Here is a 26,631-nt window from a genome sequence, read left to right as displayed (position 1 = left end):
GAAGGCAAGCGTGGCAAGGGGCGGCAGAAAGTTAGATGGGCCGATGAGATCAAGAAGTTTGCGGGGATAATGGTCGCACTTAGCACAGGACCGGGATAATTGAAGATTAATGGGAGAGGTGTTAGCCCTGCAGTGGTCGTTGACAGGCTGGTGATGATGATGATGATGATGATGATGATTATGGTGGTGGTGGTGGTGGTGGTGGTTATTATGATGATGATGGTGATAATATATGTGTTTCGTGTTCAAGGCAGTTTTCTTGTGACGGCACTCCCATCGGACAAACCGATTACCGAGTGGCGTACGTGAATCGATTTGATATTATCCGAGAATCTGTATGCAGTTGCGAGTTGGCCTATTTGTGTATATTATAGCGACAACAAAGCCATTGTTACCGTCCTTACTAATGGACCATTACTTTGCAGCTCCGCTGATAATCTCCATTCGCAAGGGTGGAATGGCTTTAAATGTTTGACTTTTTTATATTTGTAATTTATATTTATATATTTATAATATTTATACTTATACTTTTATAAGTTTGTTTTCCTCTATAATATTGGCCTTTATATTTGAAGAATATAGTATTTGTTAGGCTAGCTAAACGTGAACATATTAGCCCATCGGTCACTCTTTACTTGTGCACAGAAGAGGTATAAGAATGCCCGGACATTTACAGACTACTGAAACTGCTGACTCATACATGTCCACATTATTCAACGAAAAAGGCACTCAAGCATATTTGAGGCAACATATGCCTACTTCCCCAAGAGTACCTCGTTCTTTTGCTTGAGAGTATACGTTGTGTTAGTTATAACATCAGAAGCAAAAAATAGCTAGCGTTAAAAACACCGTGCCGCAGAGAGGCGACGTAAAAACAAACCCTGAAACAAAGGATGTCTACTCGAGCTGATGCAAGCACAGCTGAAACAGAAGGTCAAAAAAAGACGCACTCTCCCAACAGATGGCGCGGGAGCTGTGCGAACCAGGGACAATTGAATAAAAAATTGAACAAAAATTCATTGAATTCATCGCGGGAGGAGCGAGGAGGGAGGGGAAAAGCGTCAGGTGTGGGAGAAGAAGGGTAAAGTTAGAAGTACGTTGTAGTGGCGGCAGGAGAGAATGGTCTTTAGGTGGTGGTTGTGGTTCGCGACGGGAAAATGAAAGGAAATTCACTGGGGATATTTTGAGCTCGACAGGGAGCTCACCTGCATACAACCCAGTGCAGGGGAAGGGAAGTAGAGGGGGAGTGATAGGATAAAGTAGAAAGAGAGAGAGAGAAAGGTATAAAGAGAGCTGTCAGTCCTAGAACGCTGTCAGTCCGGGCACACCAGTCAATCACTGCACTCCGGGCTACAGCCGCTGCGTGAGGCCGGTCGTCTCCAGGAAGTGAAGCAGATAAGTGAACACTTCCCGTTGGGTTGCCGCAGGTCCCTTCGGGAACAGAAGGTCCTCCATGTCGGCGCTGGGAAGGCCTCGACGCTGGAGCGCTCGGTGGAGCTCTGCTCTCGGGCCTGCGTGGTGGGGGCAGAAGCAGAGTAGGTGCTCGAGCGTCTCCAGTTCGGAACAGTCCGCACATGTAGGGGAGTCCTTGCGGCCGTGTCGGTGCAGACGCTCCGCATGCGGAGAAGCAGGCAGCGGGCGTCCCTGCTGATGCGTGCGGGCAGCGGTCTGGGCGCCAGGCCGCTCACGACCCGAGGGTCGGGGTGCATCGTCTGCACCATGCGGGCCAGGGCAGTGCGGGCCTCGTCGAACGCGGTGACGTCTGCAAAGCAAGGAGATACGTGGCGAATTGCTTGGCTTTTCGTCCGAGTGAATGACTCAAATTATAAAAAAAAATTTCCCACGTAAAACCGCACTTCTTTCGAGCGGGGAACAAGACCCCTCTTACACGCGCAGATAGCGTATGTTAATTCGTAATGCGCTTCCACACCTAATTCGCTTCCAGATTAATTCGACAATTAAACACTAATGATTTCGCATTCCCTACATCATCACGATGGCGCCTGTGCGGGCAGACGCCTGTGCGGGCGTCACGCCTGACTCGTCGACTGCGCTCGGCCGTCCTGCGCCTCCGCGTGGTGGCCGCGTGGACGGCAGAGCGGAAACACCGACTGGGGCGGGTGGCCAGTCCCGCCTGCACTCACTGCCGAGCGCCCGTGCAGTCCCTCCCGCATGTACTGTACGAGTGCCCCAAATTTGCGGCAGGGCGGGCGGTGCTTCTGGCCGTGCTCCGAGGGGTGCGGCCGCTCGAGGAACTGCTTTGGCCCCCAGGCAGTGCCAGGGAGCGGGACAAAGTGCTCGAGGCCCTGGGAGCATACCTGGAGGCCTCGGGGCTCCACAGCGCACTACGCTACAACTTCACATGACTGCCCGGGTTCCAGTGGAGTGTAGCTGCTAGTGTAACTTTCCTGTGTGTGTATATGTGTGTGTGTGTGTGTGTGTGTGTGTGTATGTGTGCAGGTGTCCTTTTTGCTACACCTTCATGTCCTGTATTTTGATATTTATTTATATGTCTAGTGTTTCGTTTGTTTGTTTTTTCTTCACCTAACACTGTATATATGTCCCTTCTTATTCTTGCCCATGTGTTGTATATTTATGTAAGCCCTCTACCCTATCCCCCTATTCCTATGTACTCTTTCCTCCCTATCCTACCTTCCCTACATCAGCAGGCGTTCCGGTGTCCGCCCCTAGGCGAGACAATTTACGCCTGTTGGTGGACCCTCCTTTCTTTCTATTGTACAATAAATAAATACATGGCGTAAGTGATTTCATTATGTTAGTATAGGCGTTATCGAGGAGCTTAAGTACTACCTGTTGAGGTCAAACAACAGATGGTTAGGCAGTCGTTTGAGCAGAACTGCTTCATATAATTTGTTTATTGATGGTTCCTATAAATTCCGATTTACAACGATTTTCTGTAACCATGCTCCTCTAGTAGAAGCCCACGCATAATCAGCGGATGGGAATTACGCGTCGCGCACAGCTCCATGATGAAGTTACTCATTATGACAGGTAAATAAAACCCGGCTTAATGTAGTGGTCAATTGTATTTTTTGCTTCAGTATAGCACCTACAAACACCAGTTGCAGCTGTATTCTGCAACCGCATCCCTTCCGTAGGAGCTCATGTATTGTATCAGACGCAAACTCCGAATTGTTTACAAGTCGACGGTGAACTAAGTGATTGCGAATGCCACTGGACGCCTTGAAGGAAATTTTTCTGGCCTGAGAAGGAATGTTCGCGTAGTGTTTTCATTTTGGTAGCAAAAAAGCCTGCTCCAAGACGATTAGTGGAATTCGCCATGTGGAAAATAGATGAAACTAGATGTAATATTACAGCCGTCTTAATGGTTAATTGCACTGTGATCTTACTGGGTTAGATTGATCCACATTATATTCTCCTAATATTGTACCTGGTGTTACAGACTGCTTGCGAGAACGTTGACTTTGCCGCAAACCGTACTTTTCTGCGTGCGCCGGGCACTGTTGAGCCTCAAAGGTGTATCGGTATACAACTTCACCATAAAAGTCCTAATTCAACAACCCAAATAATTAAGAAAGTAGCAATCATAGTATGAAACTACACGAAATATGCGACACATATTCGTACATTAGAAATTAAGAAATTATTTTTTTGCGGGATACGGAATGTCTTACGCGGAGCATCAACATGTGCGAGATGTGGCGGGCTATGGACGAGTATGTTCTGGATCCAGCTGCTCCACCCACTGCAATTAGGCTCCTCGCCCTCGAGCATACCGCCTGAGTGGCACACCGGAAGACCCCCAAAGTGGGACGCTGGCGTCGTGGACCCTCCTACACGCAACTGCCCAAGACTTCGTCTCCCCTTTTCCCTGCCCGTATTTTATTCCTTTGTCTAAATCACAACGACAAAGGCGGCCAATCAAATCAATATAGACGCAAAACTACAGCAGCATGATCAGCACGAACACGTGTGGTGCCAATCTCCGTTTGTTTAAGTGTCGGCTGGCCGCGCAGCAGAAAACAGACAACAGAAAACTCAAACCGGTTCCCAAGCGCCGGGAGAGCAACGGCCGTCGCGTTGGGCGCAAGACAGCTGATAGCGCCGCTGAGCGTCGACAACCTTGCCCTCGCTGGAAGGGAGCCAGGCGCCGTGTTGTCAGGCGTTTGCGGATTGCAGCCGCTGTGAGCTCGCAAACTTTCCCCTGTGAGTCGGCCTTTGACTAGCGTTACGCACAACACAAGACAGACGATTGCATTTCTGCTGTTTTGCAGACTGCTGCAAGAGGCGCGCTACCGAGTGAACCACATCCCCGGTATGTTTGTTTCTGGTTGCGCGATGGAATGTAAATAAGAGTTTTAGCTGACCGTTTTTGACGCTCCGCTATGCTCCCGACCGACGTCCCGTTCAGCACAACCGGAGCGTCAGCAGCCGAAAGGCTTTTAGCTAAGCGATAACCGCATCTCCCTCGACGGGGAATGATTCGCGTGACTGGTCGTTTCGCGCGCGCGTGTAAATCGAAACTTCATCCTAAAGGAAACATAAGAATTTGTATGATTCGCTTGACTGGTCGTTTCGCGCGCGCGTGTAAATCGAAACTTCATTCTAAAGGAAACATAAGAATTTGTATTTGGTCACCCAAACAAAGCAAAACAACGTGTTTCTTGGCCTCATTTAACGTTTTGTTTGTATAGTGTAGTCGCTGACATGGTATAATCTTCCAAAATAATAATAAAGAAGCCGATAAACTTTGGAATAGCCAAGCCAAGGCTGCCTTTCTCGGCGCTGCATAGAAGCAGCCCCGCGCTTCGGTCGAAGTTTTTCGCTTCCGTTCTAAAGATCTTCGAGGTGTGTGGCACCATTGCCTACTCGGGAGCGCTTTCCCGGCTTCGTCGCTCGTGTTTCAACTGAAGAAACGAAGTTCGCCGTAGCGCGCTCGCATCGCGGGGGCAGCCATGTTAAAATTCCGTACGGTAGCGTAAGCTGCCGCGACGATCCGCTAAGAGGCCCCGGTTAGCGGAGCGGGGCCCCGCTCCGGTATCTCCCGTAGCGCGCTAGCGCGCCACGCATGCGCAATGGCGCTGCCGCTTGCTATCGGAGCGGAGCGGACCGCCAGAAACGGTCCGCTAAAACTCTCTATTTTTCCCATTGGGCGCTGCTTACAATCTTTACGATTAAAGGGAAAGTCGATGAAGGAATGCGGCAAAAGTCGAGTAAAACTGAAAATAGGGCCCCTTACTGTGGGAACTTCGTCACGTTCTTCTTCAGGTCACGAAGAAAAACTGAGACGAAAGCCGGGGGGGGGGGTATTCAACATGTAATTGTTTGTTAACCACCAGATCATTTGCCTTTGAACAACAGCCGATCGACTTAGAAATCGATCAGATTTCAGGTAAAAAAGAATTAGTTTCCAGCCTTCACTGCCCTTTCAATTATTGATTATCTGAAATGAGAATTTACCAATTGGCGTTTCCAATTGGTCGGCCTCTTCCGAATGCATAAAATGGCGGTAATCGGGGCGGTAATCGATCTTACTGGGTTTTGGATGCCGCTTCCTTTCGCCTTTCCCCGGTGTGGAAGGAATAACTCAAGGGATGCGTCATGTCCTGCCTGGAACTCGTTCCACAGCATGCGCTGTGGAGCCGACACACATATGCAACGTTGAAATGCAAGCACGCAGAAAAGCTCAGCGGGTGGCAAATAATTGGCGTTCAATAAAAAACTAACACATTCCATATAATGTGTGTCACGTCACTACAGCACATGTGAGAATTCGTTAAATGAAAGTTGCGCATGTCTCTCAGCCAGCACTCAGTCCTTCTACACAACTTGCTCTAATAGTATTATTTATCTCCTACACATAGCTCTACAACAATGCGGAGGACGTCAAATGAAGGCCCAAATGATGCGGCGACCTTGTCGGAGGAACTTCAGGATACCGCGTATCGTGAGCTGGGAGAAACACCAGAAATAAAGCGAGAGGCTCTCGAACAGCTTCGGAAGCTGTTATCAGGTGAGTTAAGTTCAGTATAAACATTCAAAAGTGACTAGAAGCTTTCCATTGCACAGAAAAGTAATTGATAGCAATTTAAGATGACGTCAATCAGTAGGATGAACCAGCTACGCGAATAATTTGTCACCCCGTTTCCGAAGCAGCAAAACAGCGCATGGATGAGAAGCGCAAAACACAAAATCACAAACAAATGGTTTCCAATTTAGCAAGCGTATACTCTTAGATATCCCCGCCACGGGTCCCAGCAAGTGCAACCAAATTCCTAAGCCATTGATGAGTTATTTTAGTACATTCATGCACGGACTTGACATGCAACAGTTACGTGTTATGGGCAGAACAAAGGTCGTATTGGTTGCAAAGACCTGGTGTTTAACAACATGCACCCACATTTTATTCTTGTAAACTCTAAAGAACGTCTTGCCCCAAATCCTTATTCGTGTAGTTTTGTTACGCTTTCGATATCAATTGCGCCATAATTGTTATATTTGCTTTGTTGCATTCAACTTAAAAGCGAAGCTAGTTCGCCCTTGTATTCTCTTTTTTACTGCGAAAATAATATTTCCCTGTTTAGGACTGCAACCAACGTGCCTTGACCAAACGGCCTTTGTTCCATGTCTTGCAGATGATTCATCACTGCACAGCCCCACGGATGAGGCATTTCTTACCAAATTTCTTCGTGCTCGCAAGTACGACGTGGATAAGGCCTTCAAGACCATCAGGAAATACTTTCAAGCTCGAAAAAATCAACCGGATATGTTTGCAGATTTAAATCCTACTTCTATCGCTTTCGACGTCGTCTGCCGTAAACATCAACTGTTGATCCTCTCCCGTGGACGAGACCCCAATGGCATTCCTGTCGCAATGGCGAAGCCTGGTACGCTCATTTTTTTCGCGTTCTTGGCTACAACATTTTGTTTAGGGAACTATTGTATGCTAGAAAACCAATGTTTCTTTTTTGCCAGGAGGTGTCATCAGAACAAAGGGATTGATGGTTAGATATATGTTTTGAGACACTTACAAACTGAATAAATGAAACAAGTCAAGTTTGTTTCGCTTTCACAGGCCCAGCTGTTCCGATGTGTCTTGCGGATTCATTACTTTTAGGGCACTGAGAGGAGTGTCGAAGCTGTCTCACTATTATATTATATACCAGTTTAACGTAACACTCTCATGCCCCGGATTTCTTGCATGATATTTAGCCATCACGCTGTACCGGAAATAAGGTGTAGTTTATTACGAAATGATATCAGCGTATTGGTGCCTAAATGTGCATCAATATATATAGCTGGAGGATTCCACAGATGCCTCTTCTTGTAAATGGGAAACGTGGGCGTTGAAGATATTCCGTGCCTTGTGCACAGGCCATCCAGTTGCCAGCGGTAGCGGGAGAATCCGGGTACTACATTTTGCAGAGTGAAATGAGGTGCCTCTCAGCTCTCAGAGGGCAATAAGCTGTGAACCATGCCTTTGGCATTCATTGATGTTTTTACAGAAACTCCGAAGGCGACATACAGCTTCGCCTATTCGAAAGAGTGCTAAGTCGTAGAAACACAAATTTCTGTATGAACGCAAAATCCATTCCGTCAAACAAGACAACAAGAACAACACGGGGAAACAATTAAGGTGACTCCTAAGTAGCCTTCTCACACTTTCTCAGTAATGTGATTGTTTACAGTACCTAAGTTTAGAACAGTTCATCAAGACAAACTCCGAGATTGGAATACCGGTTAAATATATAGTATATAGGTGTGTGAATATTCGATACTTCAAATACCTCGCGAATGTTTCTGTTAGCAGCGCCATGTCATCATTCAAAGTGTGCTAGAGAAATAAAAGTTTTTTTCAGCCACGCGACCTGCAATCTTTTGAACTCAACATGAAAGCAGCGCAAGAAAGCCTACCACGTGTAACTCCTGTGTGAAACTCATTTATGCCAACAATGGTATATACGGTAGCTCTAGTAGAACACTATTTGTGTAAAATGTATAAACCAAAGAGACGTTTGCTGTCAATCTAGTCACATGAATGGGGAATCAAGCGTTAGTACTTCTTTACAATGTTTTCAGTAAGGTGTTACTACCAGCACCATGCCTAACCTCTTTTCAAATATACTTGCTTTCTTCAGAGCATGTTGAGAATTCCGCATTTTTTAGTACTAGTGTATGCAAAACCTCAGTTTCAATGCTTCGACATCTTGCCTTGATCTTTTGTTCTTAAACTTTTCTATCTATTTCTTATCAAGCACTAGTATGCCAGCACTGAGATGTGTTGCCTTGACTGCCTAAGCTACCTTCTTTGCTATAAAGTAGAAGCTGTATATACACTAAAGCAAACACATCCGTACCGAACATATTAGATTTCAAGTCATTTTTTCATTGGTATATGAAATCCGAATGATTTACCGTCAGTTTTTGCTATTTGGGTTTGACCGGTGGTTGCAAGTTTGATATAAGCACAGGACTACTTTAAATCTATCGAACTACAACTCGGCTGCCAAGTCGCTGTTTAATAAAACGTCAGCGCAGCCTTCAATGGATTGTGTGCACATAACAAGCCTGGCAAGGCACACTACAGGAAGCACCCGGACATACCCCCTTTCCATCGTCTAGACTATCAGCAATGTGGCTAACATATCTCGCGAATTCACGCATCACGGAGAGTCACAGCGAACATGTGGAGTAATCTCTGGAAGATGGCCCGTTTTACAGTCGTGGTTACAGGTAGTGCCTCCGACCGCCGGTAGTGACAAGTAGAGCCACACCGTACCGCAATCAGTGAAGTAGCCTCTCGTGGATTCACTAATAAACTCATCCTAAACCTACAAACAGGGTCCAGTCGATGGAGCTTTGTACAGAGGTGGTTATGATGGGTCCACTAACTTGCGGTGCAGCGATTGCCTAGCACGAAGCGTATTGTGCGAAATAGGCCTTGTCAAGTGAAATAGAGCCTAGTTCCATCACTTTCACGGCAAGTGATAATATCGTCCTTGTCTGAAAGCACAATCAGGGATCATCGTGATTGAGTCACCACTGTAGGTTGCTCTATAGATTCTTTTTCTCACTCGCATGAATCAGGACGAATACAAACGGCTTGCTGCACTGACCCATGCAGTCAATACGCTTTTCTTTGTTATATGGACATATAAGGCAGACTTTTGTTCTGCAATGCATTTCATCAGACGCTTAAAACCAGTCAGTATGTTCTTGTCCTTGCTTGGCGAAGAAAAATCGGTGCTAGAACATCATATTGTTGATACAGCAGAAACGTGTCTTCGGGGTAACATCAGTTTGTGTGGCCATAAACAAATTTGGTTTTCAAGGCAATGCACGTGCGTTTCGATACGGTTGACAGCTGTCCGGAGCCTATTTTTGTTTGAAGTATTCATATCTAACGCGAACTTCGTGTGGTCTTATCCCTCTGTTTTTTCTTAAACTACCATGATGAAAACAATAAAAGTTGACTTTAGCACTTGTCTTTGCAACATGTCATTTTCTTTAGGATCTCACAAGGAATCTCACAAGCCTGTCTAGAAATTACAGCATGAACTCATTTTTTTTTTGTCCCTATAGGTACTTGGAACACCGACATTTGTTCGCTCAATGATTATCTTAGGGTGTGCGCCGTTCACCTGGACTATTTGCTCCTCGATGAAGAAGTTCAAATAAAAGGTTTGGTCGTCGTGTGGGACATGAAGGGTGTCGGCCTTTATCATTTAACGCAATACACACCTTTCTTCCTTAAAAGACTGTTCAGTCTTTTGCAGGTGAGAGAAAAAATTTGGTTTGACTACAACTGTTTCGCGTTTCTATTATCAACACGAAGAAGCATGCACTTTGCAGATATATGAACTTACGCTCGCTGTATAAACGATTTAAATGCGGTCGATGAGTTGAACTAGCTTGTGGTAGCATTAACCTAATATTTCGTTTGTGAGGATGATGTGTAGTGATTTTTACGGAAATTACGACATCCACGTGGTCTTTTTTCTACCGACTTTACGCGCTGCGATTTTTTCAACACGGTGCAGAACTCATCCATATATATTTGCAACACTTGGTTGAACAAACAGCGCAATAATTCAGTGAGCAGCGTTTTGTAGGAGGAGTGAATGCAATGCCGGACATCTATTACCTACCTGATTTCTGTCGATTTTTGTTTCATTATTGACAAATTGTCAAGAGCTGGCTCAAAATGTAACCCTTTAACTTGGTAAAAAAATCAAATGGAACAATATGTGTTCCTATCCGCAACTATGAATTTGCATTGCGATATGTATCTCAACTTGCTCTTTATAGATATTGCTAAATTACAACATTTTCTTTCGTACGAATGTACCGAGGCCTCGCGTTGAACGCATGATAATACACATGTGAGAAGTGCTCACATAAACATCATCGCCCAGGTATGAATAGATATACGCATAAAACTTAGTATACGCATCAGATATATTGCTATGACAAAACCGGTCACCTAAATTTTCAGCTGAAGAATTACAATAAAGCGTTGGTTCACAATGACGTGCAAGTTAAAATTGTTATACTCTGTAAACCCTCAAAGTAACCTCAATGCCATGACGCAGACCTACTTACTACAGTTATACACCGGTGAATTCACATTACTTTTTGCAAAGCCAACTGTTCTGCTTGATAGTACAATATAAGGCTATTCGTTAACATTTCAACAGCAGCACCCGCGGCGGTGGCTCAGTGGCTAAGGCGTTGCGCTGCTGAGCACGAGGTTACGGGTTCGATTCCCGGCCGCGGCGGCCGCTTTTCTGATGGAGGCGAAAAGCAAAAACGCCCGTGTGTACGAGATTTCGGCGCACGTTAAAGATCCCCAGGTGGTCAAAATCAATCCGGAGCCTTCCACTACGGCGCGCCTCATCGCCTGCGTTGCGTCGGCGCGTTAAACCCTACAATCAATCAAAATTTCAAAAGCAGAGGGGCATAGTATAACGATGGCTGTCTTAGAATTCTTTCAAGGCCAAACATCGAAATCAGTCGTATATGCGTATTCTGTAAGAGTGCTAACAGCTAGACGCTACGGCGAGGCCCGTAAAAAGCATTTACAGCTTTACTATCATCTCGTCCTTCTATATGAGATTTCAAAGTACCATTTGCAGGTTTCTCGGCTCTTCTTGTGTTGTGGGAAATTATTGGAGACAGAGATGCGGCTGCTGCTATGCTGCGTAACGATGGGGATGTTACGTATAACCTTACCATGACCTCTAGATTCGAAAACAACTGTGAGGGATAGCAACAAAAATAGGGCATCAAACAGAAAACCACCTTACTGGAATTATATCCCGCTAGACGTAGAACATATACAACGCAACAAACCGTAGAATGTTAGCATGTATATGTCAAAGTTTCAATTTTCGACTAAGAATATACCCCATATAGAACCCGTTCTCTATCTGTAAGTGAAATATGACGACCAAATGGTGCTGTTAGCCAGAATGGCGTGTAACGTTTCGGCCATTTCAATTACCAACACGACAGGTCACCTAGTTCTTTTTATCTTGTCAGTGAATCGATCTTTGCGGTCTTTTGGTGTTTGCCGTGCAAGTATGCTCGGAAATAACAGGGGTGGGTTTGTGATCTCGTCAGTGTGGTCAGTACTGTGTCAAGTGATACAATGTTTTCAGGTGTTCCGTTTTATTATTGCCGCATTCTTTTATCTGTGACTTTGACCATCACTACTTCCAGGACTGTTTTCCACTGAGAATAAAGGCCGTATATATAACCAACAACCCTCTGTTATCTGATATATTACTAGCCATTGGAAAGCCCTTCATGAAGTCCAAGCTGTTCCAGAGGGTAAGCAACTTGTTATTCTGTCGAATCAGAAACATATATCTGGATTTAACGCATGGCATGACAACGCTACGATATTTCTCTTCAGTGAGCAACGATTGCAATTTCGCCATTCTGTGTTGCGTACCATTCTAGACAATACGTGCACAAAAATTTCAGAATGGTTAGCTTGTCCGCCACCCCTCCACGTAAACATTGATTTTCATGCAGCAGTTTGTACATTCCTGGCTGTCTCAGAGAGATATATTAACTCATATGTTAGAAAAGGTTGACCACTAGGTAATTACGATGCCGTCATTCGCAATGGTTACTTTGTTGCGAAGAATTCTGCTCGGAAGCCAAATTTTCGTGGATAAAATACCTCCAGGAATAATTTGTTTATAATAAAAAAGTACAATGAAAAGTACCCATTAGTTCTTGGTAAGAAGCAAATGTCAACGATGACGATTGTAAGGACATGTAGTGGAAATATGTGTACAAGCGCGAGGCATTAACACACAGACGCGTGCAAATAAAACTGAAGATCTTACGTCGTTTTTACAAAGCAGGAAAGTGATTTTTATACGATCCTAGGTTTGCATTTCCGTCCTGTGGAGGACTAGTTATCGCTTACTTTTTATACGGCTTGTTTACCAGCTTTACTTGCCGGGAGATCATTATAAGAAGTATAATTCTGAGGCGTATAAACCTTTGCACGATCATTATTACCGAGTGTGTCATGATAAAGTTTTCTTGGCGTATATTATAAACACGTAACAACAGAACTCTCTTATTTGTGCTGTGTTTAATCATTTGGCTGTATTTATTTGAGGGAGCAAACCAGGTGTAGATGTTTCGCAGGGGAAATGTTGGAAGTCTATAAACTTTCATTGTTTTCTGGTGTAGAAAGCGATAAATGCCATGCTTAAATTTCCTGTATACAATAAGGGCGTTAGTAATTAAGCACTGCAAAATATCAGAGTTCTGCCACAGAGTCAAACTTGTCTCAACAAATTCTTTGATGGCCAACCCTCACTTGGATGCCCCACCGTCATTTAGCGATACTGCCACTCGTATATTCTGTATCCCTTGACGTATGGTTAGCACGAATGACTGCCGCTACGTGATATCACCGGTTATATGCGTGCACTTCATACAATACCGTGATTATGTGCATTCTTCAGATTCATCTCCTCGGCTACAATGTGGAGAAGCTGCGTGCCCTCGTTCCAGATGATCTCGTTCCGGAGGCCAATGGGGGCACTCATGAAAGCTACGACTACGAGGAGACAGAGAGAGAACTGCACAGCCGAGCAGATTTTTTCCGGGAGATGAGTGAATACGGTTACCGAGATGAAATGAAGCGTTTATCTTAAGCTACATAATTGTTTTTTGTGGAGCAGCAGGCCGTCCACTGCTTCGGTGTCTGAACGTCACGAACAGGAAGTATTGTGCGTGGAAAGTATGTCCCACAGTGCACTGATGAACTCAGCGCCATGCTTGTGTAACAACTAGGAGAATAAAATAACAGCTGTACGTTATGCCTGTTGTGTAAAATAGCATACATGCTGGCAGGAAACGACAACAATGTTGCTGTATCGATGCAGTCCAATAAAACGATGCTCCGATCTATTAAAATCTAATCACTTCATACAGTCTTGCTCATGTATACAGAGAACGCCTATGGTAGGGCGTTTAACTAATAAAATCCCAAAAGAGCGTGTACAATGCCGGTTGCGATGCCGTTAGTGAAAATTGAATTTTTAATTACCTAAATATTTTTGCACAAAGCAGTTCATCTTATTTGCGCCATCATATTGAAGAATAACGCGAAAATGAAGAACAATACATTTAAAATATTATTGTGATGTGTATTACCAATACTAACAAGATAACAGTCACGGGCTTTTTTTGCCCGGTGAGTGCACTAGCGGCGCGCAACCACCGTCCTTAAATCAGTGGCAATGTAACTGGTGGACGATAAGTGCCACGCCGAGTACTTTATGCAATCAATTGTTTGTTCCTGATTTATTAACAACGGAATACTTGGAAACCTGAAAAAGTATACCTGTGGCTTGATTTTTCCCACGCTTAAGTGTATGGAACTCCTTAGTGTTGCATACACGACGAATTATGTTTGCCATGGAGTGCAGACTGGAAAAAAGCCCAGCTGTTTTGGAGTAATAATTATGTTTCGGAAACCTCACTGATATGTCTGGGTGGCTCGGAATGCTTCCGCCAAGTAACACATGAAACTAAGGGGACGCCACTTGAGTCGCCACAATACACGAAGAAGCTTGAAAAGACCGAGCAATAAATGAAAAAAAAAACTGATTGGGGCTGCTTAGAACTGTCTTGCAATTTGAATGCCTTCTTCTGATTAAAGGCCTATTTGCATGTTCTGGGGATCTGCTGATCAACTTTCTGCTGACCTTTGCGGCCGCGCCCCTCACCACCTGACAAGCCCCCAGGACAGCACCACGCGAAGATCGTTTCGCTCACTCGCCATCGCCAGTAGCCATCTATTTGCCCCACGGGGACACTCACTTGTCAAGGCGGCGCGCACGAGAGGCAGCGCCCTGTTCTCTTCCGGTGCTGGGTTCCGTTACCCGTAGAGCCCTTTACCGACCCTCTTCTCACTGTCCTGTTTTCCTTTCCTAGTGAGAGCTCCCCGGGTACCTCTCACTCCGACCAAAACTTCAACTTTTGTGTACCACCGATATTCGGTACCTTCCAACGTGCATGCTTTAAACATAAAGAGGCAAGGCTTTCGCCTTAACCATGCATAAGAAACATACCGTGTAAATAAAAGGCGCGAGAGAGGAAACACTTTCTATTTTATAGCTTTATTCATCGGTCGGCGGCTGCAGGCTTGTTCAATATATGAAAGTGGAAGACGCCTTAAACTGTTGTTTTCATACGCGATTACGCACACCACTGCCAGCACAGTTTGATAGTTTTACAAAGTAAACGAAGATGCCCAGAACACTGCAGATCAGCTTTCCCGTCACTTCCAGTTTATGGTAAATTATGTACCGTGTACAGATTGGTGTGTTTTTGAAGCGTTATGCCTAATTGGTTGCTGTATATTACATTATTTCCACCATTCCTCCACTGAGATTTCTCTTTTATTTAATTCTGCACATGCCCACATTTTGTAGCAGTGCATTTGTTGCAGCAGTATCAGCACGGGCATGAAATTTCCGAATTGCGCTTAAATCAGCAACTGCTCTTTATTGCTTTGCTGCGCACGTTGTTCCAGTGCATCTGCATAACCCAAAGAAATCTTAACATGCCCGAGCATTAAGACAAACGCAGCACTTCCGTCATCGCCAATCATCCTCTTATAAACTAGGGGGCCATGTGGCACGGAGTAGCATACTGATGTCCGTTACCATTCCCGAGGAAATGCAGTGGGAAAATACAGTTCGCTGAGCTCTCCTTGCTTTGTTCCCCTTTGAATGTTTTGTTCCAGTGCGGGCGTAGGAATGATTTTGGTGTTTGAAAGACATTTGGTGGAAGCTTTGGTATAAACACCTTATGTAAAGTTGCAATTCCAAAGTGTTTGGTCCGGTAGAATCGATCTGTCGCTAAACAATAATCGCAAGTAGCCAGAGCGCTAGTAAAACTGCTTTAAAATCTGTACTCGGCCTCTGTTCGGGATTTGTGTTTTGTACCATGTCTCCAAAATATTATGCACAGCTGAAGCATAAAGAGACACCGAACCGAGAAGAACGGCACTGCACTCGCAACTGCTTTCAGTTAAAAAAAATAGATATATCGTAGCGTGAAGGATAAGGACGTGCGCGGGGGCCGAGTAGTTAAGTCAGCGTGCATGCAGGACATGTGCACGGACTGTAAGAGCGGGCCACCGTGTCATCAGTCGTATGACAGTATAAGCGTCCTTTGCTATGCGTACGATCAATGCTTGCGCCAAGTCAGAACAACCACAGCTGCTCAGACTTCAGCGAGACCGTCAGGAATTTTTCTGTAAGGTTTGAAGGAAGGTCCCAAAGGGGACCCCGTCACGGAAGCCGAAAATTGATGCGCTGTCAGTAACCGGAAGGTGATCACACACCCGCGTTGGGTGACAGCGAAGCGGAGGAAAAGGGGCTTACAAAAGTGGCTGTTAACGAATCAACGAGAACTATCGAGCTCCACGAAAAGGAAGCTATAATGTAAGACCTCCTGCATAATATAAGGAAAAACGACCTCGTAGTTGTCATTCGAGTGTCCTCGAAATGTTGATCCGTAGAGTGCCGGTGCGTTATTGCTCCAAGAAAAACAATAATACCACAGGCTTTACTAAAAATTTATACAAAACACATTACCAGCTGTACGGGAGTACGAGAGAAAGTGCCAACGACAACCAGTCGTAAATACAATGAGGATATGTTACCTCTGTATAATGTGAATAAGAAACCTTTTAGTACAGAAACAAGCAATAAACAGCGGCCTAAACAAGACACTACAAAAAATGGAAATATTGAAAAATAAACTGCACTTGTGGAATCGAGTGAACGGGAAGAAGAAAAATGACATGCGAACGCATTATTACAAACATGGCGTCAAATGGCCAAATTTTATGGCCACTGTGCACTGCGAAGGTGCATGACCACAGGAGCGTAACGTCGTGTAATAAAATTTGTATCGACTTTATGGCCTCACTGATTGTCACTTACTAACGAATGTCACAATGGCTTTGTCGTCACTGGGATATACACTAACGATTACACTCGCTAGTGTAGACACTTTGTCAGATGACGTAAAATAGATGCACGTACACCGCTGTGTGGTCTGTTAGGCGGGATCGCTGTGGCATTGCAAGGGGAAAGCCTCCAACGCAACGATCAGAAACCACTCCCCTTAAGGCGACAACACACCCCCATTGAAGTCAGTGACCACGACCACAGGTGTAGTGTAGTCTCAAATAAACCACCATCCGTGGACAGTCCGAGAATGCACAAGCACTTTAAGCTTCTGAATTTTAACGGAATAATGTCCAATTGATCTCCATAGACACTTTGCCTTCCGCCCGCGTTCCAGAAGGGCTTCGTCTTCTTTCAGCTTGACCCGATTGGCTCCGCCATCCGTTTCCGCCCCTCGCCATTGAATCGCTTAGATGTGTATTTTACGCTTTGCACCGCTGTTTGTTCCGGTCACCGTGTGTTGTACGAGTTGGCTACGATGGTGGATTTTGCTCGTATGTCAGCGGTCTTTCGTTCCTTACTGCAGCCTCGGTGTACTTCCGTTGACGGCCATCTTCCGCTGTTGCCAATTTAAAGCGCGTGCTATAGAAGGTCTCGCAGTTCGGAACGCCTTGCACTTCAAAGACACGCGGAGCCTCGGTAGTTGTGATTGGGAGTGTTTTTCCACACAGACAGAAATATGTATGCAAACCCAGCCATAACAGCGGCGCCGTAATAACTGAAAGAATTAATGATGCGGGAAAAACTGTGGGCAAAACAGGAACAAACAAATATTTGTTTCCACCCGCAACTTCTTTTGTGAGGAAAACTTGTGGGTACATTTTATGGCGAAGGCAAAGACTCCTGGGACAGGCAAGCACTTATGAGCTGTGAATGCGAAACAATTATTGCCCAATTTAGCGGCGCTATGGTGTCCTTCCAGTTAAGTGCTACGAGTAATTGTCCTGCAGCGCCGCTGTAACCGGTGACAGGTGCACGTGCTTGATATGCCGCCGAACACTGGCCTCATAGCCACAGCAGTTGCAACTGTCCTATTCCCACATTGGTTTGTGCATGCACAGGCGTTGACTAGCTGCACAGACCTTGACCTGCGCTCTCATCAATGAGAACGAAGCTCGGGCTGCAAAACACATTGCATTCTTCTGTCAGCCGTTCCTCGGTTTCGGACACCAGCGCTGACGCAGGCTTTCCGCTCAATGGATCATTTGGTGCTTTCGCGTCATTGAATGGCGAACTACGAGAAAAAAAACTGTGGTCCAGCGCCGGTGTCCGTACTAGCGAAGCGGCAACTAGAAGCGTTCCATAGCGCGGGGAGTCCCATAGCATGCGCATAAACTCTACAGACACTGACTTTACTGTCCCACTAATCATCCGCATTAGTGGGGCGTAAGGGCCTTGAATTTTAGTGCCCAGCCCTTTGGCGTCCGGTACCGTGGTTGGGCGGCGGCAAAGTCCGCGTAACCGAGAGAGCACATGCGACATCAAATGCAGAAAGAAAACGAAGGGGGGGGGGGGGGGTGCGTCTAGCTGAATGAAGGCAAGGGGGGGGGGGGGGAGGACGAAACGCGCTGCTAAGGCGTATCTCTGTCACTGCAATAGATTTTCATAGTATTATATTCTAGAGCAAAATATGGCGCCACTGTGTACGGAAGCCGCGCTAAAACGAGCGTTGGATCATGTACCGACCAGGCTAGTTTCACTTGTCCTTGGCACGGTTCAAGAATAGTCTGAAATGTCGGCCATGGCTACACAAAACCAACTATATTACTCTAAAAGATTTTCAAATTTGTGTTGTTATTATAAAATTGAAGCTACAAAAAGATTGATTTGTCAGTGATTGTTTAGAAGCTACAGGCACGATGAACAAAAAAATGTCACCCTTTTTTTGTTGATTTTGGCTTCGAGACAAAAAAGAAGCCATATGGCTAGCTCAGTCAAGTAGACGAGGAACGTCGCTAGCTGCAATGGCGCTGCCTAAGGCGACCCACGATTGCAGCCCCAGATTCCCTTCTAGTATATATTAGTATGAAATTCTATAGTCCCTGCCTCCGTCCACACTTTCGGCATGCGTAGCAGCCGAGAAGCGCCCTCCCCCTCAAACATTCGCCACGCGCTCCTCCTCCGTTCGGGCCTTATCCGATCCACGTGGCATTTGCGCGGGAGGTTCAAACACGATTTGCAACAACATGCTCGGCGGCGGCGACGCGCTGTGAGATAACGGCAGAGTAGCGCGCTCCGCCGTGCGTTCGCTGATCACGCGATGACTTCCTGAGACGCAGCAGGTATGCGAGGTTACCGAGAAGACTTCAGTTCGCGTTGCGCACACATTTCGCTTTAGGGACTATAGTAATCGACAGTGCTTTTTTTTCCTCTCGCGTGTCAGGAAACGATGATACACCTACACCGCTGGCAAAATGGAACGCTCTCTCGGTGAGTGGCGTAGAAGGACGTAACCTTCCCTTGCGTTGTATAGGTCGGAATCCACCGAGCCTGCAGATTCATACCCTTGTCAACAGCAATTGAAAACCTCAGCCCAAGCATGCGCGCTCTTTAGGTATACGTTCCAGTCTTATCTCCCGAGCGAAGCGAGACGTACCTTATTAAATTGTAATCATTATTTGCCGAGCATCCGCAGCACCATCGGCGTAAGGCCTTGTATTTGTAGAAAAAATGCAAAAGTGGCTAAGTCCTGGTAAATTCATGATATTGTAGATAATATACTCGGTCGAAGAGAATTTTAGAAAACAAAAACTGAAGAAAATAAAAACTGGAAAGCAAATATTTAGGGAAGTCCAAACTGTCTCTCCCCTTAGTACGATGAAGACAAAAGAAAGGATTAATAGACACATATGAACCAACAAGAAAAAAACGAATTTTAAATTGAAAAGTGAAGGTAATAAACAGAGCAAACAAAACCAACGATGTTTCTTATTTCGTGAACTAATCTGGTAAGTCATTGGTTTCCTGTAAAGTAAGATAGATTTAACGGGAAATGCCATTCCGAAATTTCATAGGCCCCGCGGTTTCGGCTGGGCGTTGATGAATCAGTCAGTCAGAGAGTGAATGAATGAATGAAATCTTTGAATCGGCCACTTCTTTTTATAGGCATAGATGAAGGAAACGCCTTAATACTAGAGTCGTTTTAGCGGCCGATTTCAGAACAATATCTTCGCTAATTACATTGATACGCATTGAATATTTCTACGTTATAAAACTATACGCCATATTGAGACCTACAGAGTATTCGTGATAGAGTTGGTTTCGCTGAAAAGTGTGTTTTGTCTCCGGACGCCGTACAAAATTGATCCATTGTTAGTGGTCTTAGTATGCAGCTTCGTGTGCTGCTCCTCGAATACCTCGTATAATTCTTAAAATAAACAATGATAATGCAGACCTAAGCAACATACCCGGCGCGTGTTCGCAACTTACAAACACTGAGAAATTAATTTAAGCAGTGGGCAATAGGTCACAACTAACACATGCGCTGTCACACCGCGTCTGCTTGTGCGGCAGCCTGCTGCGCGACCGAAAACGCAGAAAAGAAAGTAATCACGGATCTTTTACTGGATGTTGAGGAATGCGTGAGCAGCTGGTGCCTCCCTGATGGGAAGTTGAGGCTCTGCAAGCGCGATGCGTACGCCTAGCTCTGGATTGAGAGTCCACGACGCGATGTTTCCCGCACACCCGCCGTGCAGAATACCAACCGCGCTTTGCACTCTAACCGTCTCAACGGTCGCTCTTGCTCTTTTAATTAAGCGGCGGCACTGGCTGCCTGTCGCTCTATTAATTAGTGTCCACCAGTATCGGCATTTCGTAGCCTCCATTTCTCTCCCTTCATTTTTTTCCGCCCTACACTGGCTGCACACTCATTTTACAACACATACAAGTAGCCGCTCACGTCACGGGACCTGTCGAAACGGCGTGCGGAGGGTGGAGGCATCTGCAGCGGCAGTTGGCCAGCCGCACTTCGGCTTGACGTCTCCAAGGCAACGCCCGTAGCAGAGTGAAGGCGACGCCGTTGAAGTCACGCGCTCCTTCGCCCTCTTTTCTGACCCTCTCTGGATGAATGACGGCGAAAAAATTTCCCGACATGACTCATATATTGCTCGTGCATTGAGAGCACAAACCGGTTCAAAATGAAGGGGGAGAGAAACCCGTCAGTGCTGCCAGCTTATAGCGCACAACATCGACATCCTTGTTCCGGCTAGAAGGGAACCTGACGCCGTTTTCTTTTGTTTTTGTTTTTTTACTTTTTCTGTTTGCGCTGTTAAGTGAACACAATCCCTGCTATGTGAGACGGCCTTTGACTGCTATTGTGTACCGAACAAACCTGACGGTTGGATATCCCCTGTATGGACGACTGCTGCACACGGCGCCCAACCCAGATAACCACATCCGCGGTACGTTTGCATTTCGTGTCCTAACGGAATCTAAATTTGGTCAATTTTATTCGTAAAGTATTCGAAAATGCCTTTTCTTGCATTGTTATTTTTTTTTTGCTTCCTAACAGGCTTTATAAAACTTGCCGTCTTGGAGTTTCTAATTGAGATTTACTTATTGTCCTCAGTGTTGCTGTCATTGCGTCATAATTTCTTAGCTTTTATGCGTTCTTATACTATGCCGACGACGGCACAAACACTCAGTGTGCGTGACAGTCTCGCTGGTCAAAGCCCCGTGCATAGCAAGCCCGCCAATAGGTCAACCGATGGGTTGTCGGAAATCGATCTCAAAGTCGAACTTCAGCCCGACAACATTCGCGCAGCTAATAATAGTGGTTTTTCTAACACATTGGGCCTAGGAGCGTTGATGAAGCGAAAATAAATCCACTCATGTTCATATGTAGGCCGTATTTTGGCTTCCGGCGCCTTGCTCAGTCGCTTAAGTTCAGCTGTAAGCTGCACATCGGCGTGAGACTGAAACACGTGTAGAACATGTAAGGTCAGTTAAGTACGGAAGAAAAGTTACCGAAGATAATCTCGGTAATGAAGAAATAAAGTCACCCAAACAATCTGTCATGGAGAGTAAAACCAATGTACGATAAGCGCATTTTCGCGCACGTCAACCCGAGTACTTCAAAGAAAACAACCCGGAAGACGAATTCGAAACTAGCTTAGAATCGTCTACAGATTACAGTTCCTGCCCTACGTAACGAAAACATAGCGACACGCCGCTTGAAGCATTCCCCGACTATTCAGTATAAAGTAGAAAAAACACAAGAACCACGCAAAATAAAGATATAGTATATGATATAAAGTAAATGCTGCATTTGCCCTATTCACAGAACTTTTTCGCTATTACAACGGCGTTTAGTTCCTCTGGAAGTTTCGATGAAGCGATTTCTTTGTCCACTTGTGATGGTATAATTACTATTTTGGTTTGGTAACCACGTGGCTGTGTTCCTCCCATTACCTGAACACCACTGCATATACCACAAACCCCAAACGAGTAGCAAATAATTTGCTTCGTTAGATAACTTCCAAAAGAATTCCCGCGCAACTTCCCCTCTCCTTTTTTATTTTAATGCCGCACAAGATTTACTACTTATACGCTGCCGAATTCACAACATCGTCGTATTGCAGTAGAAACTGTTACCTTTTATTGATTGATAGTGGGGCTTAACGCGCCGACGCAACGCAGGCGATGAGGCGCGCCGTAGTGGAGGGCTCCGGATTAATTTTGACCACCTGGGGATCTTTATCGTGCGCCGAAATCTCGTACACACGGGCGTTTTTGCTTTTCGCCTGTTACCTTTTATATTTTATTTCTTCGCTTGAACGCTTGCCGAATCAACACAGATTTGAAGTATAGTTTTTAATTCTAGAAGCGTGCATCACTAGCGCCGCTGTTTTTGCAACGTCGGTGTACTGGCGAAGAATATTTTGAACATTTTATATATCTGTCCAAACCGGAACAAACCTGCGCGTGATGAATGTTAAATGAACGGCAAACAAACGCAGATAAATGTTTTCACTGCGACAAATGCAGTGTTCAAACTATTTGAATCCTAGATTTACGTGCCTTTTATTTCATCCGAAATTTGATTAACATGCGGTAGCTGTAAAAGCTATAGCGCTGTTATTTCCCAGCTCCACGACGAAATACAGGTCAATCTAATTTGAAGAACGTACGCGATTTGGCACGAATGGCAGCAGCTGCATCGCTAGCAGCGTTTCCAAGAGAGAACATTCCATGTTCAGTGGGGAGGGAAACGCCGGCCTGCCGTAGAAAAGTCTTTCTTTCTTTATGGCCTGCTGGAGAGGGCCAGATGCGTGTTCGTGATGTGTGTCGTCCTTTGTCATAGGTACGCTATCATTTACGGTAACTTGCGGTCTCATTCTAAAGGCCACACTATAGTTCATTAGAACTTGTCCAGGAACCCGTCCTGCGGCCACTGCTATTGTTTTGCCGCGCTCCGGCTTTTCGGCCTGAAAAAATATTCCAATGGCTGAACCATTCATAAGCTAAAGGATTACCTATTTAAGGTGCTTCATTTTCATTAGGTTACACACACGACACGACACTTGTGAGCGCGCATCCGCGCCAGCTGCGAACGGCGATCGACAGCTGCGCCGAGTAAGGGAATCGTAGGGATGGTTTCGGCGGACTTTACCACGATGTGCTTCCATCTTATGAGGAAAGACCACCCCAGCTGGGCGCACTAATTTGCGATCGAGCATACTTCCTAGCCTATTGGCTGAATGAAACTTAAAAGGGAGTACGGTTTTATTCTAGCGGACAAACATGAGCTGCCCGCTTCCCTCCCACGTCGTAGGCATCTTGCTGACTGTGTAACACGCTTTCCCAAGCGTGTAACCACAAAAGACAGCAGTCAGGTCGGATCGGCCATGAGAAGAAATGCCGCACTAGCTGAACGGGCATGTCATCGGTTGGCGGATGAAGCCTGGCATGAAGCATTTATTTAACGAACTTGTGTAAAACCAGAATCTCGGATAACCGGGGATTCTAGCTCCAATGCTAGGGTTGCGCATCACAATGCTTCTTGAGCTGCAAAATGGTAAAAACTAGTTATTAAAAGTCACAGAGAACGAATAACGAAGATTAATGTCCTCTAAGTCAGCGATACAACGTTTTCCACATACCCCACAAGATTCTTTTCGTCGCCGCGTATCTGTTGCGTGCATGAATGGTCATGATGGCGTCACAGCAGCGTTTACTACGGAGAGGGAATATCTAATAAAAGCCATCGTTGTTTTATATTGATGTAATTACGCTGGCATTCAATACCTGATGTAAAATTTCTGATGTACGCCGTGGTGTTACGGTATTGAGCATCCGCCATTATATGTCAACTCAAGCGACTGCCAGACAATTAATATTCGATGCAACAGCAGCCTTCAGTGATTCAACGGACATTTAGATGCCGGAAGGACAGAAGACGGAAGGAAAGAACACAGGGCATACTCGGGTATCTCCAGGCAGCAGGATGAAAGCATTGTGAGCTCCGGCAGGGATCGGTAGACCGTAGAGCATATTGCCATAGACTGCGCAGAGATACGACCGCTTTGGGGCGGTGGGCAAGCGAAGTTGACGGAGGCTTTGGGGATTGGGTGTGCGGAGAAGCCTAACATCAGGGCCATAGAGGTGACGAAGTGGCGGCTGGAGTATGGGTGGAAGAAAAGTAGGGTAGAGAGGGGGACGTAGAATGAGTAATCAAACAGATACAAATTTAAAACAGCGGGGCAGAAAAAAAAAAAAACAAGTGTGAAAGTGCAGGAAAAGGGCGAGCGATGGGCATTTAAAACCGGGGGTGAGGGGGAGACATGGGGAGGCAAATCCGCTAGGTTAGTTAAGGGGAGGGCAAATCAGTGGAATAAAACAGCAAGTCGGTTACTGACAACCGACGTCCCGACACAAAGGGGGGGCTCTAATCACCATCATCCGACCAATAATGAAACACTGGATTGATCTTTTAAAAATTTGGGGTAATTAATGCGCTAATTCAAGATTTTTCCGCATTTTATAATGTTGTGTACGTAACTGTCCGCGGCTTAGTAACGGCAGCATCCGTGGCAACGGCGCATCGCAAAGATCACCCCCGACACTTTGCATATGAGTAACGTGTGCCTCTGTGGCGCAATGGGACTGACATTGGCTTTGTAACGCGAATAACCCATGTTCGATCTCCACCAGGGGAAGCGGTTACCTTTTCGGGACCTCTGTTTGTGCTCGTAACGCCGCTTGACAGTGGTGGCTAGATACCGCGACCCCTGGCCAGCTACGACGACAAGACGGGCACCTATACTGCTATAGTAATTGACCGAGAAGCGTCGAGGAGCCGTTTAAATTCCTACGTGCTTCTCCGAGGTGTGAGTTCGAGTCCGCAAGACCAACAAGGAGCTCGAAAAACTTCCTCCTAGATAAGGCCGCCAGCTCTGCTGTTTCTCCGAGAAAAGCCGTGCATCATAATTCAAGCCGCGCCCATTTTTTTCAATGCCAAATGCATGGCCAGTTTCTCAATTAGACTGACGGAGAAGCCTTTTTAGGCCCCATGCGGTAAGGTTGGGCCGCGAGAGTAACCGCGCTAAACCAACTGTAAGCCATTCGACAGCGGCTTGCGCCCGGTCACCCAAGCAACCGAAGCTCGAGACCTCCAAAGTAGCGGAACTCTGACCAGCGATCTAAAACTAAGCGGCACGGCGGAACACGTGTCGCCCCAAGAGTAACTGGTCGCTCAACTAAAGCACTGGGAGGGCTAGCAATCGCTAGAGAGTAACACGTGTAACAGGAAAGGGCTTGGTTCGCCGCTCGGGGCCATTGCGTTTGGCATTTAAAATTACAGGAGGCGACGCTCTGGATTCAGGAGTCCGCAACGCTATGTTACTCGCACGCCCCCCGTGCAGAGTGCCAACGGGGCTTTTCGATCTAACCTTTCCAATAGTCGCGTTCGCTCGCCTTGGAGGCGGCATTTGGTGTTTTTCGCCCGTTTTTGTCTACCAGTACCGGTACTTCGTTACCGTCAATTTCATTCCGTCCTCCGTCACTGATTTGCCTTAGCGGCACACTTCGCTGACGTCACGCGTCCCGTCGAGACCGCGTGCCGTAGCGGCATTGGCAGAGGCAGCTGGTGAGCCCGGCTTCGACTTGACGTATTCACGGCAACGCCCTCAGCGGAGCGAAAGCAGCGACAGAGATGCTATGCGTTCTTTCCTTCTTTTTTTCCGACCTATATAGTGGATGACTGACAGCAAAAATATTTGCTACCTTGACCCATATATTGGTCATACAATAAAAACGCATACCGGTTCTGAGCCGAAGGTAGAGAAACCTGTCAAGGCTGTCAGCTTAAAGCGCTCAACGTCGACAGCCTTCTTCCGGCTCAAAGGCAGCCTGGCGGAGTTTGCTTTTTTGGCGTTCGCTGTTTGTGCTGTTAATCGGACACGAACCTGGTTCGGTTAAACGCCCTTTGACTGGCATTGCGCACCTCCCAAAGCGGATGGTTGGATTTCCACTTCTTCGCTGACTGCGGCAAAAGGCACCCAACACATTTCACCAAATGCGCGGTACGTTTGCTTCTCATGCCATGATGGAAACTAAATGCACTCACTTTCGTTATACAATATACAAAAACACTCTTCTTGCATTTCCGTGCTTCCTAACAGCTGTTCTAAAACGTTCCGTTTTGGAGTTTCTAATTTAGATTTACTTATTGTCGTCACTGCTGCTGTCATTGTGTTATAAATTCTTGCTTTATTCGGAGTTTTATTACTAGTTCGGAGACTGCCTCATCATACTATGCCGACGACGACACAAACACGTTGGCCGACCGAATGTCTGTGTTTGTGCGTTCCCACCGATCAAACCCGCATATAAAACAAGTCGGCCAATCGGCCAGCCGGTCGGATTTCAGACAGAGATCGTCAAGGCGGAACTACACCGCGACAACATTGAAGCAGTGAATACTATGGCCGTATATTAAAATACATTCATTGAAGCTTAGTAAGGTCACTAATGCGCGAACAACTTCCCTGCGGTCCATATGTAGTCCGCATTTTGTCTTAAGATGCTTTGGTGAGTTCGCTTCAGTGCAGATGCAGGCTGCCTATACGTAAGGGACTGCAACGCGTGTAGAACATGTAAGGCCTGTTAAGTGTTGAAGAAAAGTTGCGGAAGA

The 26,631-nt window shown here is 46.0% G+C and overlaps 1 protein-coding gene across 1 annotated transcript; it reads left to right on the top strand.

Annotated features, from left to right (window-relative positions):
- Positions 1-4,120: 4,120 nt before the first annotated feature.
- Positions 4,121-13,401, top strand: LOC144137715 (alpha-tocopherol transfer protein-like). The gene is made up of 6 exons (XM_077669651.1): positions 4,121-4,297; positions 5,847-5,995; positions 6,618-6,869; positions 9,565-9,758; positions 11,704-11,814; positions 12,975-13,401. The coding sequence occupies exons 2-6, from the start codon at positions 5,857-5,859 to the stop codon at positions 13,164-13,166; spliced, it is 888 nt and encodes a 295-aa protein (XP_077525777.1). The 5' UTR covers positions 4,121-4,297; positions 5,847-5,856; the 3' UTR covers positions 13,167-13,401.
- Positions 13,402-26,631: the final 13,230 nt, after the last annotated feature.

Source organism: Haemaphysalis longicornis, unplaced genomic scaffold (genome assembly GCF_048455015.1).
Source record: "Haemaphysalis longicornis isolate Haplotype H1 unplaced genomic scaffold, Haemaphysalis longicornis Haplotype H1 scaffold_483, whole genome shotgun sequence".
Lineage (NCBI taxonomy): Eukaryota > Metazoa > Arthropoda > Arachnida > Ixodida > Ixodidae > Haemaphysalis > Haemaphysalis longicornis.
Note: the sequence above shows the minus strand (reverse complement) of the source record. Positions and strands in the feature narration are given on the sequence as shown.

What these genes read in the sequence shown, in the direction of transcription:
- LOC144137715 (XM_077669651.1), top strand. Translation starts at nt 5,857, where the DNA reads ATGCGGAGGACGTCAAATGAAGGCCCAAATGATGCGGCGACCTTGTCG. An exon ending in TGTCGCAATGGCGAAGCCTG is followed by an intron (nt 6,870 to 9,564) that starts GTACGCTCATTT and finishes TTGTCCCTATAG; the next exon opens with GTACTTGGAACACCGACATT. An exon ending in GACTGTTCAGTCTTTTGCAG is followed by an intron (nt 9,759 to 11,703) that starts GTGAGAGAAAAA and finishes CACTACTTCCAG; the next exon opens with GACTGTTTTCCACTGAGAAT.